This window comes from Petaurus breviceps, unplaced genomic scaffold, assembly GCF_028583685.1.
Source record: "Petaurus breviceps papuanus isolate PSGF00001 unplaced genomic scaffold, PetGlider_PUasm1.0 90808, whole genome shotgun sequence".
Lineage (NCBI taxonomy): Eukaryota > Metazoa > Chordata > Mammalia > Diprotodontia > Petauridae > Petaurus > Petaurus breviceps.
This window is the reverse complement of record NW_027187349.1, coordinates 2011576-2030000: the sequence shown is the minus strand read 5'-3', so window position 1 is coordinate 2030000 and position 18425 is coordinate 2011576. Positions and strand designations below refer to the sequence as shown.

Sequence of the window (18425 nt, the reverse complement as noted above, 5' to 3'; positions counted from 1 at the left end):
TCACCCACCTCTGAAACTTACAAGCTATGTGACTGTAAGCAAATTATTTAGCCTGCCTGTCTAAGCCTCTGTTTCTTCATCTGTAAAATGGGGATAATAATACCCCTATTAAGAAAGGCAAAATGACATAATGGATAGAAGAACTTTCCTGGAGTCAAGAAAATCTTGTTTCTATTCCTGCCTCTCATAGTATTAGTGGTATGACCAAGGGCAAATAATTTATCCTCTCCACACCTTAGGTTGCCCTCTAAGAATATTAATCACTGATAAGTTGTTGATCTATGATGAAATCACAGATACCCACACCCTCTTCCCACCAACCTCCCCCCCTCCCCCCGCGAAAAAAAAAATCTGCAGTACCAACCTCAGAGTGGTTGGGAGAATCAAATGAGATAATGCATATGAAATGCTTGGTAAATCTTAAAGTACAATATAAATGTCAACGTTACTTGGTTTATTGCTATTATAATTAGGGTCTCAAAGGCAACCTTAAATGATCATCTAGCCTGTTTACCTACCTTCACAATCATCCATACAACATTTGACTAAATACCAATTCACTCAACATTTAACAAAAACCTTCTCTGTACCTAATACTGATTCAGATGGGACTAGCAGATAACAGTTTATCTTATCAAGAAAAAGGCATTCTGACACAACCCTCCGTAAGCCATTTCACCATTTCCCTTATACATTAGTACTTCCCGGCTCTAGCAGACCTCCTCCCACCTGCCCCAAAGTATCAGTTAGAAATTTGTCTTATCTTAGGGTGACTTTCAATTTGAGATGAGAAGGATTTGGGGTTTCATTTCTAAGCCCTGGTCCAATATTGCCTCCAACCCAGTTGTTTTGTCTAATCCCTAATCCTCTGGTTTTTAACACTGATTTCATCTGAATGAAAAAAACCTCCCTAAACAATGGACAGAGAGAAGGCAAAAATAAAAGGGACCAGACCTCTGACCAAGGAGAAGTAACTCCCAGGTGAAAACACTCCCTTCATTTCTTGGCAACTTCTATCATTAGAGTTCCCCTGAACAACTGATGCTACAACAAATTTGGCACATGGTCTTAGTAAGTTCATGGTCTGTCAATAGGGAGGAATGAGAATGAGAAGAGGGAAGAGCAGGCTGTTTCTGAAGCAATCAAGAGTTTCCATCATATTCTCCTTCCCCTTTTCCAAGAAGGGCAATCAAATGGAAACTCCTGGAGATTTACCACTATTAAAAAGAAACCACCTAGATTTCCTCAAGAAATACTTCACTATTTTGCTTACAATGAGTCAAAAGTACTTGGAACTGGGAATATCACAGAGTCCTATGGATGAGGTTGCCAAGTGGCTCGGAGAAAGCCTTAGTGATGATGGGGTTTTACCAAAGTGGCTCACTCCTCCCTCAAGTGAGGGGACACTGCCCTCTAATGGACACACCCAACTCAGTATCCTGAGGAGTCCCCTCCTCTTTCCTTCCAGCCCCACAATTCCCCTTTATTCTCCTCTTTGTCTTTCCACCACATACATATACTTCCATCTGCACCAGAACAAAAGTTTTATCTGCTCCCTATAACACTACTGGAAAACTATTGGTATCAAAGAAGAAACAAATTTTAAAATATAGAAAAGTTTAATAATGACAAATTGGCTTCTTACCAAATGGATGAACACATTTCCCATAGCCCAGATAACGTATTCGAGGTTTATCACACAATTTTTTCAAAGGCAGATGAGTTAAAGATTATTACCCCTCTCTACAGAGGAAGAAGGAAGTACAGAGATGTAGGGAGTAGAGGACCAAGTGCTGCGGCTAGAGTCAAAAAGACTGGGTTCAAATGCCCACTCCCTCAGACACTTACTAGCTGTGTGACATTCTATGTGCCTCAGTCTTCTTATCTGTAAAATGAGGAAGGGTGGACTTGATTATCTTTAAGTTTCATTCCACCTCCAAATCTCTGATCCTATGATTTTTTTCCCCCAGGATTACACAGCTAATTAAGTACTAAAGTGGGGACTCTTGGGAATCTTCTGGCATAATAAGATGTAAGAACTGGAAGGAAGCTGAGTTGTTACATCATCTAATTCTATTATTTGTACAGATGGGGAAAGTGGCTTTATGGGGGACCTGAATTACCCAAAGTCATACAGCTAATGAATGATAGTGCCAGGGAATATGTATTGAGATCAACAATAAATATCCCCAGCTCTACAGTGAACGTCTTAGACACAAAAGCACCCTTAAAGCCTAGAAAACATTTGCTCCTTCGTTTCTTCTTTATTTCCTCGCTATGACCCCTGCTGGACTGAGGCCATAGTGACCTAAATAATTCCTAACGGGTACCTCTTACTTTCATACACTCTCAGGTTTAAATCTGGAAGGGTCCTAGGAGATCATCAGCTACAGCCACATTGTTTAACTAGTGAGGACTGACAATAGTCCAAGTTTCTGTTTTCAAACCCTTTATGATGGTGAATAAAATATTACTGAGCCTCTCACAACACTTTTCAGAGATTGGCCCTGTCCCCCACTGCATTTTCAATTTAGAGATTTTAAAATACACGGAGAAAAAATATATGTATGTGAAGATATACACATGTATGTACACATGTGTATATTTATGAGTGTGTGCATGCACAATGATCATATAGGGATCTTTGATCAAAACTAGAAGATCAGAGGTCATCCAGTCCAATTCCCCTCATTTTACAAAAGGAGAATCAGAAACCAAGAAATAGGCAATGACTTGTCTTAGGTCATAGAGTAGCAGATCTGGGATTTGAACTCAGGTCCTGTGACTCAGATTTAAAGCTAGAAAGGATTTTACTAAGCTGCCATCTAATCCAGAGGTTCTTAATTTGGGATTCTTGAAGTCGGGTGTTCGGGTTTTTTTTTTTTTAATATTCTGATACCTATATTTCAATATAACTGGTTTCCTTTATAATCCTCTATATTTTAAGTATTTAAAAGCATTATTCTGCAATGGGATCCATAGTCTTTACCAGACTGCCAAAGGGGAACATGACACAAAAATCCAGAAGTAATCCAGTCCTCTCATTTTATAGATGAGAAAACTGACACCCACATATGTAGTCACTGGTCATATAGGTAGTGAGCAGTAGAGGTAGATTTGAACATAAGTCCTCCTGGTGCCAAGCCCAGCCCTCCATTCACTAGAGTACATCACTATCACACTAGCTTCTAGAGGAATGCTTCCTTCCACTCCACCATGCTGTCTCTGGATCAGGTTACGAGTGTCAAATCTGTTTCTGTGTAGGTACCTGGGTATTTGAGGATATATGTTTGCATATACTTATGAAAAAATCATAGGAGATCCCTCGGCCTCCGGGTGTGTGCGTGTGTGTGTTCCTATGGCTCAGGATGAGTAGAAGGATCACAGGGGAACTTGTTTTGCTGAAATGTTCAGTGTGGGCTGTGTAGGGAAGCTGTAGGTTACTAGAAGGGGCGGTATAAGATTCCAGATCAAGAGCTGAAAGGGTCATCTAGTCTAACGCCCTTTTTTTTTTTTTTTTTTTACAGATGAGAAAATTGAAGCACAGGAAAACGGAATCACAGCCACCAGCTGGCAAGCATCAGAAGCAATATTTGAACCCAGGTCCTGTCTTTGGAGATGTATCCTTTTCACTATACCATCTGTTGGTGGTAGAGAAGGTGATGGAATGGGGGCTGTTACATACAAGCTGGAAGAGATAGGACCAGATTAATGAAGCTTTCACTTTTGGGGGGACTTGAGGGGAACTGAAAATCTACCTGCCAGGCTGATGTATACACACAGCTGTTCGTCCTTCATTTTCAAAGAAGACCAGTAACATCAAGAGGGTATATCTTGACTTGCCCGTGAATTAGATTAAAGTGAGGCTCAAAGTCACCAGTCTCACTCTGTCTTCCTGAGTATGGAGACTGACAAAGAAGCTGGCAGGGCAAGTGAGGCATTTGAAAAACCATTTAACCCCTTCCATCAAGCAAACAAAGGCAAAGTGTTGCCTCTCTCCCTGATATAAAGGAAATGCCTGCCACACACTATTTCAGGGGATAGTACCCATGTCTGCCCAGCAGAATAACTGGGCTTGGTTCAAATTCTGGCTGTGAGCCAGAGGAAGGATGGATTGTTAGGAAGGAAGATGGTTAATTAAAGATGATCCCAGAGCCTAGAGACGAACTATCCTGGAAGGCTCCATGTAGAATTGCAGAAAACAGGTTACTAAAGAGGACAAATACATATTGAAGGAGTACTTGAAACTGGGTAAATATGAACTCTGAGGACTTTGTCCAGGATTAACCTCAGAGAAGGCAAAAGATATGGGCCAGCTTTTACATTTCCGACATAAGCATCTACACCTGAGAAATTGGGAAGTGCAGCAAATCAGGGCTCGATGAATTGGTTGTTGGTTGTCTAGCTCTAAGCTTAAGAACATGATGGAAAAAATGTTCAAAGTGGGTTATGGCCACATCTTTTATTTTCCCCCAAAGAGCTAGTTTGGGGTTTGTTTGTTTTTTTTTGGAGGGGGCAAAGTAGGGCAATTGTGGTTAAGTGACTTGCCCAAGGTCACACAGCTAGTAAGTATTAAGTGTCTGAGGCCAGATTTGAATTCAGGTCCTCCTCACTCCAGGGCTGGTGCTCTATTCACTGCGCCGCCTAGCCACCCTCAAAGAGCTAGTTATTAAACATTTACCAGCACATCCCTGGATACAGGTGATGCTCAGGGAGGTTTATAGTTTAAGGCAAATGGGCAGGGAAAAAAATAGACTGGCCCAGAAGGTGGTGAGATGTTACAGAGATAATCCGGGAAGCATTCTTAGTCTGCACCCTGGCGAGCTCTGCTGAAAGCAACAACTTCTCTGAGCTCAGTAAGAGGGCAGAAAGGCTAAGGAAACAATGGAGCAAAATCAAACAAAGTATTGAGTCACAGGAGATCTTAAGGCTTTGTTTTTATATTCAAGTATCAAGTAAGTTCAATTGGGCAGGTTTCTTGTTTTGTTCTGCACTTGCAACAGCCTAAAATAACTCATAGAACAATCCAAATAAACCATAGAACCGGCTGCCAGGTAGTTTCCTCAAACCTTGCTAGAGTTGAAGGGCAGTTATGATATATTGGGGTGGGGGCTGGGAGGAGTGGAGCAGCAAAGAATCTAAATGAATCATATTGGTTAAGAGCAGGAGTTGGGGGCACACAGGAAAAACAGCCCAATATTTTGGTTAGGATGACAAGCCTATGCATGTATTCAGAGGTAAAATGGGGGCAGCTTGGTGGTGTGCTAAATAGAGCACCGGCCTGGGGTCAGGAAGACCTGAGTTCAAATCTGCTCTCAGACATTTAACACTTACTAGCTGTGTGACCTTGGGCAGGTCACTTAACCCCAATTGTTCTGCCTTCCCCCCTCCAAAAAGACAAAAAAAAAAAAAGTAAAACAGAGCACAGATGAATCCATAGCCCTGCTTCCCTTGGCAATTAGCTTTGGTCTATGTAAACCTCTTGAGAGCAGGGGGCGGGTTGGGGTGGGGGTGGGGGGGGCGCTGTTTCATTTTCTTTTTGTATCTCCAGCACAGAATATGTACTTAATAAGGACAAACTGACTTGACTGACTGATGGGTAAAGTGCCACTAGCTGCTCAACACAGAGGCCCCAGCCTATGGGAATGGTCCCTGAACGTTGCTACTCAGTGAAATGTAAGCTTCTTGAGAGGAGAGACTGCTCTGTTTGGTTTTTTTTTTTTCCATCACCTTGCACAAAGAAGGTTCAAAGAAGGCTCCTGATAAATGTTTGTCAAGGTCGTTATCAAATTGTCATTGATCTTACTTAGGCCTATTTAGAACAAGTCAAGGGTCATTCACTTACTTTTTATGTGTGTGGTAAGAGACAGAAACAAATTTTCCATCGATTTATTAAATCCTTTAAGCTGACCAAGTTCCTGTATTAAAACAGAGAGAGTAAGAGTTATGTCTGGCCCCAAAGCCTCTAAACCCCCAACTTAAAAGCTCAGAGGTAGGTGTGTGTGTGTGTGTGTGTGTGTGTGTGTGTGTGTGTGTAAACTAGCACATTGCTTTATAGAAGTATAAGAAACTTATCTTCCATTGTCTATTAGTACCTGCATTAGAAGAGGGGGACTTTGTCAATTATTTAGAAAGAGAGCAAGCAGTATAAATAATGAGTCCTAAGAAGAAAAAGAGCCAACTTTTCATCGGCCCAGAGATCGTTCCCCACCTGTTTGTGGGTGGGCTTGCTGTCCCCTCCTTCCTCTCTTACAGCCTGCCTTCTCCTCCTCCTGTCCCCAACCTTCCCACACTGCCATGTAAAATAGCACTGTTACGGGGTAAAGGCCACAGGGGAACCTGGATAACCAGGTTGGCGCCACTGAATGTTTCCTCCCCACCCAGAAGAAATAGTAAAGGAAGGGGAAATACAACAAAAAGATAGACCATTTTCCCATAAAGGCTCACTTTTATATGAAGCAAGAGAATTTAAAAGCTTAAGAGAAGGAAACAGAATCTATGGCAACATTTGTATCCCAGCTTGAAATTAGCCATCAGAATGCACAGAGATTCATTCTTTTTCCTCCCATGTTTCCTATTATGCCCACCTACATTATAGATTTCATATACCCACTCACACCCAAGTGTATAGACATACTTTCTTTAAACATGTCAATACATGGGTACATACATACACAGATTTCCATAGACATATATTCCCATTCCCAAACAGATATGTTTACAGGACACATACATTCCCACACTGATAAACACAAAACCATAGCTGTAAGCCATGTAAGACAACTGAAGGTGATACCAACGTGCCAAAATTTAAGAGGTGCTAGCATTACTGTATTTCTGTAATGGAGAAACAGCAGAGTTTAGCACCTAGTTAGCAAAAGTAAATAAACTAGGAAGCTACCAAATGGTGCGTATTTCCTCCATTGATGGATGTACTTCCTCCCCAGGTGAACTCTCCCAGGGCTCACTATATCCTTCCTCCCCAGCAGTAGCCTTGTGGTGTCCTTGGGGTTTTTCCACCCCAACCCCAAATGAACTGAGGGCTCAGTCATAGTTTCTGGCACATGGGAGACACTTGAGTGCTTGTTAACTGATTAATTGATTTTATGTTTCTTACTTTGTGAACAAAAAAAATGACCAGTGCCAGCTGTGGATAAGACATAGATTGATAGAGTGTTAGAGCTTTAAGGGACCTTGGTCATTATATAATCCAACTCTTCCTCGATGCCCACTCATTTTATAGGGGATTACAATATGGTCTAAAGAGGTTACTTGGACACTCGGACATATACCAACACATAAGATGCACACATTAAACAGAACAGGTACGCATAGATCTGTGACCAAATGCATGAAATGAAAGGAAGAGAGCTTGACTGAATAGGTCAGTAAAAAAAAAAAGTCACGGGATTGGTTAGTCATGGGACCACAAGATGCTAGCAGAAGCCCAAACTTGAGGAATAGCAATGCTACTAAGGTAAACTGAGAGACAATGGGACCTTGACTAAATTTACTTAATACAGCATCATGTGGAGACATGCTAAACTATGTCTTTAGGAGCTACATGCTCTTGTGACTAAGACCAGTCTGTTAGGACCCTTTTCTAGGGCCCTCAGAGATGCTGTGCTCATCCCCTTCATCTTTCTCTATCTCTCCTTCCCCACAGAAGCAGATAGTGCAAACAGATACATTACCCCTGTGTTGGATCCACACTGGCTCTCACTGACAGGAGGTGGAGTAGGAGGAACCACGGAAATTTTGCTGCAGTCAAGGAAATACACAGAAGTAAGGAACCAAATGCAAATTCAAGGTAAGGGGGGTACGGGGAAAAGGTCAAAATACACTGTCAGAACATCATGATAAAACAGCTTTCTCTACTTTTCTTCGAGTTTCATACTCTCCAAAGCCAGGAAGTACTTTAGTCTCATTCTATATCAAGTACAAAAATTCACCATAATTAATATCACTATTTGTGCTCTATAGAGAATGGGTGTTTTTCATCCTCCAATATGTGAGTATTTCACATCTTTAACCATATTCTAGAACCAGTGAGGCCTCTTAAGAGAAAGCTAGAAGGCTGCAGAGTAGAATTACCAACAGTGCTCTTTCCCCTTAGCCATGGTCAGCTTTCTGAGTCTGGGTGCTCTTGCTGAGATGTCATTCAGAAAATGGCCTCAGAGTTTGGGAGGGAGGGGGCTGCAAAAAAGCATCAACTGAGAAGGGACTAAATCCTCAGAGGCCACTTGCTAAGAGAAGTCTAAGAAAATGAAGATAGAAAAATCCAACTAATGACAAATCTAAGCCCGGGCCAAACAATTTCTGTTCATGAGAAAATCATAGTGAAGCTTGACTCAAAGTCAAATGTAGCAATGAGTGGGACTGATTGCCAGCTTCAAGAAAGCTAAGTTCCCAAGCATTTACATAAAAGGGAATATAGAAAAGACCACTTTGCTATATACTTTTTTCTCCATTACTGTTGTTTTAATTTCATGTGAACCAGAATTTAAGAATGCCTCGAAGGACCAAACTTCATCAATTGACACAGTATATTTGAACATAATAGAGATAGCAGAATAAAATTATTTTTATCCAAAATAAGATGAAAATGTCTGCTTTTAATTATTTGTATCTAAAGCTCTTTTGTACAGATAGTAGAAATTATAGTAAATTATGATAAAATTGGTTAAAATTATATTAAAAATTTTTGTGTCAATTGAGATAGTTGATGTATCTGGACCATCTAATATTAACGTGTAACCTGAATGAGAATTTATAATCGTGCACCTGTATCATTTAATACTCTCATATCATTCAATTTCAGGGAAATTTGCAGGGCCTGACACATAGTAGGCACTTAAATGTTTAAGTTATTTGTTTATTGCATGCTGCTTGCCCTCGGTACAAAAAGGCCTAGTGACAGCTCTGTATAGGATCATAGATAGACTCTTAGAATGTCAGAGCTTTAAGGAACCTCAGGCATCTATAATCCAACTCTCATTTCCCACCCATTTTGCAGATAATTAAATTTCAGGGAAACTTAATACAAAGAAAATACTTAGCTTTAAAAAAGTCTACTATAGAATTTTCAAGAACATATAGAAAACTGGGTTTGAATCTTTTTTTCAGACGTCAGCATAAAGAATTTGATTTCAAAGCTCAGACATCTAGAAATCAAGCAGGGTAAAAGTTCTTTTCTGATGTCCTATAAGCTTCTTTGTACTTCAGTGTCCTAGGACAACTTGTCCTTCCTACCATACTAACCTCAGTTTCTGATAAGATTTCAAGAGCTTTGCACCAGCTGTTTCATGTTTGCCTGAGAAGAGATAGAGAATAGAGGTCATTTATTAGCGTGGACATAATTTGGAAGATGCAAATACAGGAAGTCATAAATTAAAAATTATTATTTTCCTAATACTGATTCTAATGATTAAAAGTCAAGTAGGATCAGATCAAAAGGACATCTTTCAACCCTAATTGCTGAGAGCAGGAAAAGTAAACTTTATATGAGGTTAGTTGAGGACAGTGGAGACAGTGGTTCTCAAACTTTTGGTCCCACGATCCTTTTACAGTTTGAAAGATTATTGAAGACCTTAGGAAGTTTTTGTTTATATGGCAATATTTGTTGATATTTACTGTATTAGAAATTTCTACACCTTAGTATTAATATGAAAATTGTTTTGACCTCTTGGATCCACTGAAATGATTTCAGGGATCAGTAAGCTTTCATTTCTCCTCTAAAAATTCACTTCATTATCTGATGCATCTCATCCTAAAAAAATCCCTGTTGAATGAATATTTTTTTAAAAGCATTTGTTAAGCTCCTACTATGTGCCAAGCACTATATACTACATGCTGAATGAAAGTAAAAATACAAAAGGAAAGCCAGTTCTGGCCCTCAAGGAGCTTAAATTCTAATGGAGAATTTACATTTAGAGGAGTGGTGCCCAAGGAGGGGTATTCTGTTTTAGAAAGTGGTAAATGGAGTTTAGAGTAGATTAACATGACCTTTACAGAAATTACTTTTTCAAAGAATACTGTTTTTCAGTCATTTCAGCCATGTCTGACTCTTTGTGATCCCATTTGGGGTTTTCCTGGAAAAGATACTAGTATGGGTTGCCATTTCCTTCTCCAGCTTATTTTACAGATGAGGAAACTGAGGCTAACAGGATTAAGCAATTTCCCCAGGCCACACAGTTAGTAAGAGCCTGAAGCCAGATTTGAACTCAGGAATATGAGTCTTCCTAACTTCAGGCCCAGTACTTTATCCAGTGAGCCACCTAGTTGCCCTAAAGAATTCTTGAACTTACATATTTTTAAAGGCAGCCTGTTATAAGTAGATAACAGTCTGGTCTTCAGATCAGAAAGACCTGACTTCATGTATAGCCTCTATATACTGGGCAAATAACTTAACTTCTCAGGGACCCACTCAGTTCTTTGAGATTATAAATTACAGTTGCCAATATGCATCAGTAAAGGGACTTTCCACACCAGGAGTTCCCTTCATGGATGAAATCACATGACTCAATTGACCACTCTAGGTTTGTGTTTTGAGAAAAAGGATTTTTGCTTTTATTTCTATAAAGATTGTGGGGCAAGAAGAGTGAAGGAAGAAAGAAACTTTCTGCCAAGGGTCATGGAAATCAAGTTTGTGAACAGTGTCTGTAGGTCTGCACTGTCACTCCTGTGGGAGTCATCTGGGAGAGCACCTCATTTTAAATGGAGTTTGCTCAGGTGGGCTGAGCCCTGCAGTGGACGTAAAAATGCCTGCATATTGAAAGCCTTACTGACATGCATTAAAGGTCAGAGTTTTAATTCAGATTTTCTTTTCCTGGAGCAAGCATATTTCTCAAGGTCCTTCTCATTGTGCTCACCCCACCTCCAAAAAAAAAAAAAGTATCAGTATTGAACTAAAGGTGCCAGGTCTCGTTTCCTGTGAGATCAGTCCAGGACCTAGACAATGTTTTACAAATAGTAAAGACTTATTAAATGTTTGTTTCATTGCGTTAAATTGAGTTTACATCCCACACATTTAGAAGGAAGTAATCTGCTCCGTATTTGAGCAGCAGATAGCCTTTTCAGGTGACCTATACCATGAATGACAAGGATCTTGAAAACCAAATCAAGCATGTCCTTTGCAAGGTTGGCACACAAGAATCTGTTGCCAGTACAAATGGGCACATCAAATTCCAGTGCAATAACTCCCAGTCTGACCAAGAGACCTAAGGCAATAATAATAGCAAGTTTTTGCATAGGTTTTAAGATTCTAAAAGTACTTTGCCTACATTATCTCATTTAATCATTACAATAACCCTGTGAGGTAGATGTTGTTATCCCCATTTTACAGATAAGGAAAATGAAGCCAAGAGATGCTGACTTGCCTGGGGTCACTCAAATAGTGGCAGAGGAAGGATTTGAACCCCGTTCTAAACTGGGTTCTAAATCACCACCATTTGCTATGGGATGCTACCTCATATCAAGTTTCTTGCAAATTTTATCAGCATCACTTACAAGTTCTTCTGCAAGGAGAGAAGCCAGAGAGGCCTGGGCATGAAGCCCCTAAATGTCACACATTTACCTGCATTGAAGCAATTTTCAGGGAGCATTGTAACTCTGCTGAGTTATGTACATAGAAGTAATCACATAACCAAACAAGAAAAAAAAAATCCTTTGAGGATACAGTGAAGCACACAGTCCAATAAAGCAATGACTTCTTTCAGTGTAACTGACTTCTGTCTAACTTCTGTAACTAACTGGCAGCAATAACCAGACAGAGCAACTAACAGCATTTATTAAGCGCCTATTACATCTCCAGGCACGATGCAAAGTGCTTGGGATACATTGACCAAAGTGAAACAATTCTGTCTTTCAAAGAGCTTATGTTCAATTGGGAGGGACAACCTGTACATGTATAGAGGTCTTAACAAATAGATACAAGGTGATTTGGGGAGAAGAGTAGGAACTTTTGGCTGAGGAGCCCAAGAAAGACTCCAGTAGAAGATTGTATTGGTGGTAATGGTATTGTTTAAAAAAAGGGGAGCTGGATTTGGAGTCAGAGTCAAGTCAATAAGCATTTATTAAGCACCTACTATATACTAGGTACTATGTGAAGTTCTGGGAATACTAAGACAAAAGATAGTCCCTGAATTCACAGTCTAGTAGAGGAGATAATGTGCAAACAAGGTATGTTAAGGATAAATTGAGAATAGGAAGGACATTAGCACTAAGGGGATGGAGAAAGGTTTCTTGCAGGAGGTGGGATTTTAGCTGGGTCCTGAAGGAAGCCAGGAAAGCCAGAAGCTAGAGATGCAGAGGGAGGGCATGGGGGACATCCAGTGAAAATGCCCTGAGTCTGGAGATGGGGGGGGGGTCGCATGTAAGGAACATCCAGGAAGTCACAGTCATTGATTCAAGCAGTATGTGGAGGAGTGTCAGGTATGAGAAAACTTGGAAAGAACGGGACAGGTTCTGAAGGACTTAAAAAGGCCCCTTTTAAGGGGACCTAGATTCAGTTTCTGGGTGTGTCTCTTAATGATGGTGTGAAGTTGGGCTAAGTACCTCTGGAACTCAGTTTCCTCATCTGTGAAACGAGAGGGTTGAGCTGTATGACCTCTATCCCCTCTTCAAATCTAAATCTGTGATTTTGTAAAAGAAACTTGAGATTCTTAGAGGTAGAGCTAAGGAATACTTCTATGACAGGCAATCATTGAGAACTTTTCATCCCTTTCTCAGCAAAGTCTCCAGGACAGCCATGAGCCCAGGAATAGTGATGAAATCTCAAAGAAAGAAAGGCAACACTTAAAAACTTAACTTCACAAGTTCACAGGATGGAAAGGATGGTTAGCCAAGCCTGCTTGTCAGTTATCAATAGAGTGTGTACAAATGTAAGCTCACACATCACTATACTGATCAAAACAGGAAGAATATGTTTCTATTTGAACTGTCACACTGACAATAATAACGACTAACAAAAATGATAAAATACTGTAAGTCTGAATCCCTGTTTGAGATTTCATAAAAATATAGGTATAATATCCTGTCCTGGGGGACAGCCTATGCAGCAATAACATGGAGACAGGAATTACACAAATCACCATGTAGTAAAGTTCTTGCTTACTGGTATAGTAGGAAAAAAAGGTGTGTATTTATAGTCAGTGGAAATGAGTTTGCCACTTGCTTCCTCTGTGACTCTGGGCACATTAAACTTTTATGGGCTTCAGTTTCTCTATCTGTAAAGTGAAAGATCTGTATTAGATTAGCACTGAGGTTTCTTTCAGCTCTGAATCTAAGTTACAATCTAAAGACCACAACCTTTGTCACTGAAAAACTCGATGTAGTTGACTAGGAAAAGTGATGAACAGGACACAGATTTTACTATATTATAGTGACCTAGTAATTTATTAACATCCAACATACTTAAATATATCTGTATCCTACTGAGGCATAATGTCTTCTATTTAACAACTAGTTAATTTGCTTCTTTCAATTTCCTCAACACTTCAGGAAGTAGTTTGCATTAGCAGTAATATCCTTCTTATATATGTTTGGTAGGGGCCCTTGAATTATGAAAACACTGACTATAGAACATCCCTATAAATTAGTCAAGGGACCAGAACTCCTAATAACCTTAATAAGAGAAATAATAATATAATTTCTATTATATTAGTAATTTGTTGTAAGAGTTAGACTTCTCCAAAATTATTATTGTGCAGTCATTTTAGTAATGTCCGACTCTCTGTGACCCCATTTGGGGTTTTCTTGGCAAAGATACTGGAGTGGTTTGCCATTTCCTTCTCCAACTCATTTTACAGATGAGGAAACAGGCAAACAGGGTTAAGTGATTTGTCCAGGGTCACACAGCTGGTACATGTTTGAAGCTGGGTTTGAACTCAGGTCTTCCTGACTCCAGGCCTGATACTCTATCCGCTGTGCCACCTAGTTTGTTGGTGGTGGGAAGAAAGATGTTTCCAAACAGTCACAATACAATTTCCAGTCCAAACTTAGGGAGCTTCATAAAAGGGTAGGATGAATAATAGTGGAGCTCTGAACTCACAGCCAGAAAGATCTGGGTTTCAGTTCCTCTACTGATATTTGCTAGCCATGGGATGCTAGGCAAACCTCTCTGAGCATCAGTTTCATAGGATCATTGATCTAGAAGGAATCTCAGAAACCACCTAGTCCAACCCCTTCATTTCATAGACAAAGCTACAGAGGTTAAGTGACTTGCCCAAGGTCTCATCATAGAAAGTATCAAGGGCAAGATTTAAAGTCCAGTCCTTTGACTCCAGTGTCAAAGTTCTTTTTCCTGTAACATGCTACTTCCCTTTTCTCACCTCTAAAATGGGAGGCATCAATATTACCACCTACCTCACAGGGCTCTCTTGAGGATCAAACAAGATCATGTAAACCTTAAAGCACTCTACAAATACCTAAGTTGCACAGTGGTTAGAGTATTGGACTTGGAGTCTGGAAGATCTGAGTTCAAACTAGATACTTACTGAATGTGTGACCCTGGGCAAGTCACTTAACCTTTCTGTGCTTCAGTTTCCTCATCAGTAAAATGGAGATAATAATAGCACCCACTTCCCAGGGTTGTTGTGAGGGTAGAATGAAATATTTGTAAAGCATTTTGCAAATCTCAAAGCACTATATAAATATAAGCTAGCAATTTTGATTAAGTGGTAGCTATTGTTATTAGCTATTTTTTTTAAACCACAAAAATCTGAAATTCAAATTCATTCCAGAAAACCAAGGACAAATCAGGAAAATGAAGGGAATGAATGGATTTCCTATTCAGTTTCTCTACTTACATTCAGAAAGACTGCATACATAAGTACATTTTGGAGAATGGGATATACAAGTATTTGCACATACAAGTACATCTTGTAGTGTATGCTCAAAGAATACTACCCTAAACCCCCATTTGCATTGGCATACTGACAGCTGGAGCTCAGCTTGCTGCTTCTCCCCTTCAGAGTTTTAAGGGTAACCCTGAGAGGATGGGAATTTTTTTTAATCTTTCACAAGCCCCCACCAGTGTGCCTCTCACATTGATTATTAGTTGATATAAATTAGTCAGCCAGATTGAATTGGTTTTTAGAAATGGGCATTTACTAAGATGTTCTTGTAAAAACAATTGGTTCAAAACATCCCTCAGAGGCAGTCTCCCATAACTATATACAGAATTTAAGGGAAAGTTGACTCATTTTAGAAAGTACATGTAATAAAAGGACCAGCTCCCAGTTGCCAGAAATCTTTCCTCTTTTAATAAGTTCTTCAAGAAGTTTTTCTTAAGTGTGATGTGGCTTGCTCTGGGATCCTAATGGAATCCTGAAGCTTCATTTCCTCAACAGAACTATTTGTCTCCAGTTCCTAATACAGATACTACCACTATCTAATATTATTCTGGGGGTATTACTAGGATACTTATTAGAAGTCAGATATTTTCCAGCCTTGAGAGTCCACGAAGTCATCCTCTAGCAAAATGGAGTAGTAGAGAGAGGCACATAGGCCCTTTCTCACACAGAGACCACTCCCAACAACTCCCACTCAGGGGTTTGGCTTGAACTGCTTCTACCACTGGGCTGGTCAGATACTTGAATGCCTAGATTCCAAAATGGCTTGCTATTTTATATAAAACCCATCGAAGTCAGGTTGTGATTGCGTCTCTTTATCCAGTCCCAATATGTTTTGTGTATCATCATTTCATTTCACCCAATGGTTTTTACTTCTTTTGAATTGCTTAAGTCCTTTTATTACCTGCTTTAATGTTTTTGACTCATTGAATGTTTCCAAAGAGGTAGTGTTGGGAAAATGTATTGACATAGTCAATTCTAATCCATATATACATATGGATTGGAATATATATATTTGTATATATTTTTATTTATAATATATATTATTTTTATTTATAAATAAATGTATTTCTATTAAATAGGCCATGAGTTGGAGGTAGGGGTGGTTTTTGCATCAGTGGTATCCCCAGCTTTCCAAAGGATGACTAGATGTGTGGAGCCAGATGGATAGAGAAACCTGTGATTAGAACAATAATGAGGGTGGGGGGGGGAAGGGAAATGATATTGTTTTCTTTCCTACTACTAAACTGTTAACATAAAACCTTTTATGCCACTGTTTCCCCAGCTAGAATATGAAGATAATACAATCTAACTTAACTTGCTCAGAAGGCCGCCAAGGGATGTGATGAAAGGATTAATATTAGTAAATAGCCACTGTGAAAGAGCTTGAGTTACTAAGAAAAAAAGCATTATGTAAATATATGGCACAATACATCTCAGAGAACATGGGCAAAAGAAATCTATACTCCAAAGCTGAAAAGCAAGAAATTCTTGTTAGGGTATCTTTTCAGATCTTCTTAAGACTTTGCAGTTTTATCACGTCCACTGCACCAGAATCTCTGGCTGGCATAGTCTCACAGAAAACACAATTTAAGTATTGTTATCTCCTGTGAACTCTAGAGGGAAGTGTATGGATAGAGAGTCATTAAGTGTGGGTTCAAATCCTTGCTTTTCTCTTTATTAATCTGTAACCCTAAGCAATTCAATTAATCTCTCTCTTGGCCTCTATTTATGTGACTCTAAAATGCCTGATTTGGAGAATAGATTGAAAAGAATTCCAAAGACATCTGAGCAGCATGAAAAAAAAAGGTGCTATAAAATAGGTCTTTCACTACATATATATGTGTATGTGTGTATATATGTATATATGTACATGTTTGTGTGCGTGACACAGTGCTGGACCTGGAGTCAGGAAGACCTGAGTTCAAATACAGCCTCAGACATTTACTAGCTGTGTGACCCTGGGCAAGTCACTCAACCCTGTTTGCCTCAGTTTGCTCATCTGTAAAATGACCTGGAGAAGGAAAGGGCTAACCACTCCAGTATCTTTGCCAAGAAAACCCTAAATGGGGTCATGAAGAGTAGAACACAACTGAAAAATGACTAAACAACAACATAGGGGGAAACTGAGGCCAGAGAACATCAATGACATACTTCAGGTCATATAATAGGTCAGTTAAAATTGACGTTCCCTTGACTTTTGACTTCTTGCTATAACTAAAGGACTCTGATAACCATTCTGTCTATTCAGTGTCAATGACCCAGGATCCAGGTCCAACTCAGGGATTGTAGTGGCAGTGACCCATATTCAAACTCTGTCTTAGAAGTCTGCTGTGTCACTGGAACTAAAGTCAAAGTAAGAGGATGGTCACCACTTAGAATACCCGTAACTACCCCAACCCTAGTACAATATCACTTCCAGTGATCATTTAGGCTCTTCCTGTGTCATTGTAAGATGTTTCCCACAAATTTCAGCTGAGCACAGCTGAGGGCAGGATAGTCCAAGAACTGGAGACATCTCTAGTCCCAGTCTGGGTCTCAGTCTGAGAGAGTGGGTAGAATATTCATATTCTAAAGGCTATTAATATCTCAACTGCATTATGCCATATGTCACAGCTCTCCAGAATCATAAAGAAGTCTTCCCTAAGTCCCATTGTTTTTGCTTTCTCTCTGTCCCCAACGGTCTTCATTTGTACAGTGAAGACAACATATTTGTAATTGAGAGATATGTGCCTCTAGTCTCAGATGCCAAAGATGTTCCTTTTTCCCAGATTCCTCAACTAAATGACAACATAAGACAAAGTCATAGAGACCAGAAAATGGAAGGCACATTTAGGTGCCTGTGAAGCAATTTGTAGAGAGGATAGATCAGTTCTTAACCTTTTTAAAGTAATAGATCCTTTGGATAGGTTTTTTTTAATTTACAAAATAAAATAAATAGGATTACAAAAAATCAATAATACTGAAATAGTTGTCTAATTATAGTTTAAAAAACCCAAAATCACAAAGATGAGAACCAGAGATTAAGAATCTACAGAGCATATATGGAAGAGTAATATGATATGTCTAAAAATAGGTTAGTATAAGATTATGGAAAGCCATGAATATCAGATAAAGAAACTGAAATTTTAGCACATGAAATTTACTTGGAAGGCAAGATTTTATAACATCCTCTGGTTCATTCAGTTCAATGAGTGTTTATTGAGTACCTATTCTACCCCAAATCTTGGGATTGGAGTATTTAAATTCAACATAAACTCAAGATGAATCAACAGTAGGATGATGGGGTCAAAACAAATATTGCATTCTTAGGCTATATTAATAGCAGTATGGCATCCAGAACAAGGGAGAGGATAGTCTTATTTTATTAGGCCTGGATCTGTAGTACTGGGGACAGCCTTGGGTGCCACATTTTAAGAGATATATTGATACACTAGAGCTAATCCAGATGAAGGAAACCAGAAAGATGAGAAGCCTTGAGTCCATGTAATATGAACAATAGTAAAGGAATAGGAGATGTTTGATTTTGGAGAATGGAAGAGTTAAGGGGCACAGTCACTGGCAAGTCAAAGT

The 18425-nt window shown here is 39.4% G+C and overlaps 1 protein-coding gene across 3 annotated transcripts in view; it reads right to left on the bottom strand.

Moving 5' to 3' along the window:
- Nucleotides 1-18425, bottom strand: part of SYTL3 (synaptotagmin like 3) — an 86035-nt gene that overhangs the window by 30416 nt on the left and 37194 nt on the right. For 2 of the 3 annotated variants that reach the window (XM_069070336.1, XM_069070335.1), the window contains 3 exons: nt 9262-9313; nt 7695-7761; nt 5846-5918 (listed from right to left, as the gene is read on the bottom strand). In XM_069070336.1, coding sequence (XP_068926437.1) covers nt 5846-5918; nt 7695-7761; nt 9262-9313 — 192 coding nt within the window. The remainder of the gene's footprint in view (nt 1-5845; nt 5919-7694; nt 7762-9261; nt 9314-18425) is intronic. The other variant, XM_069070337.1, reaches the window with a different exon arrangement.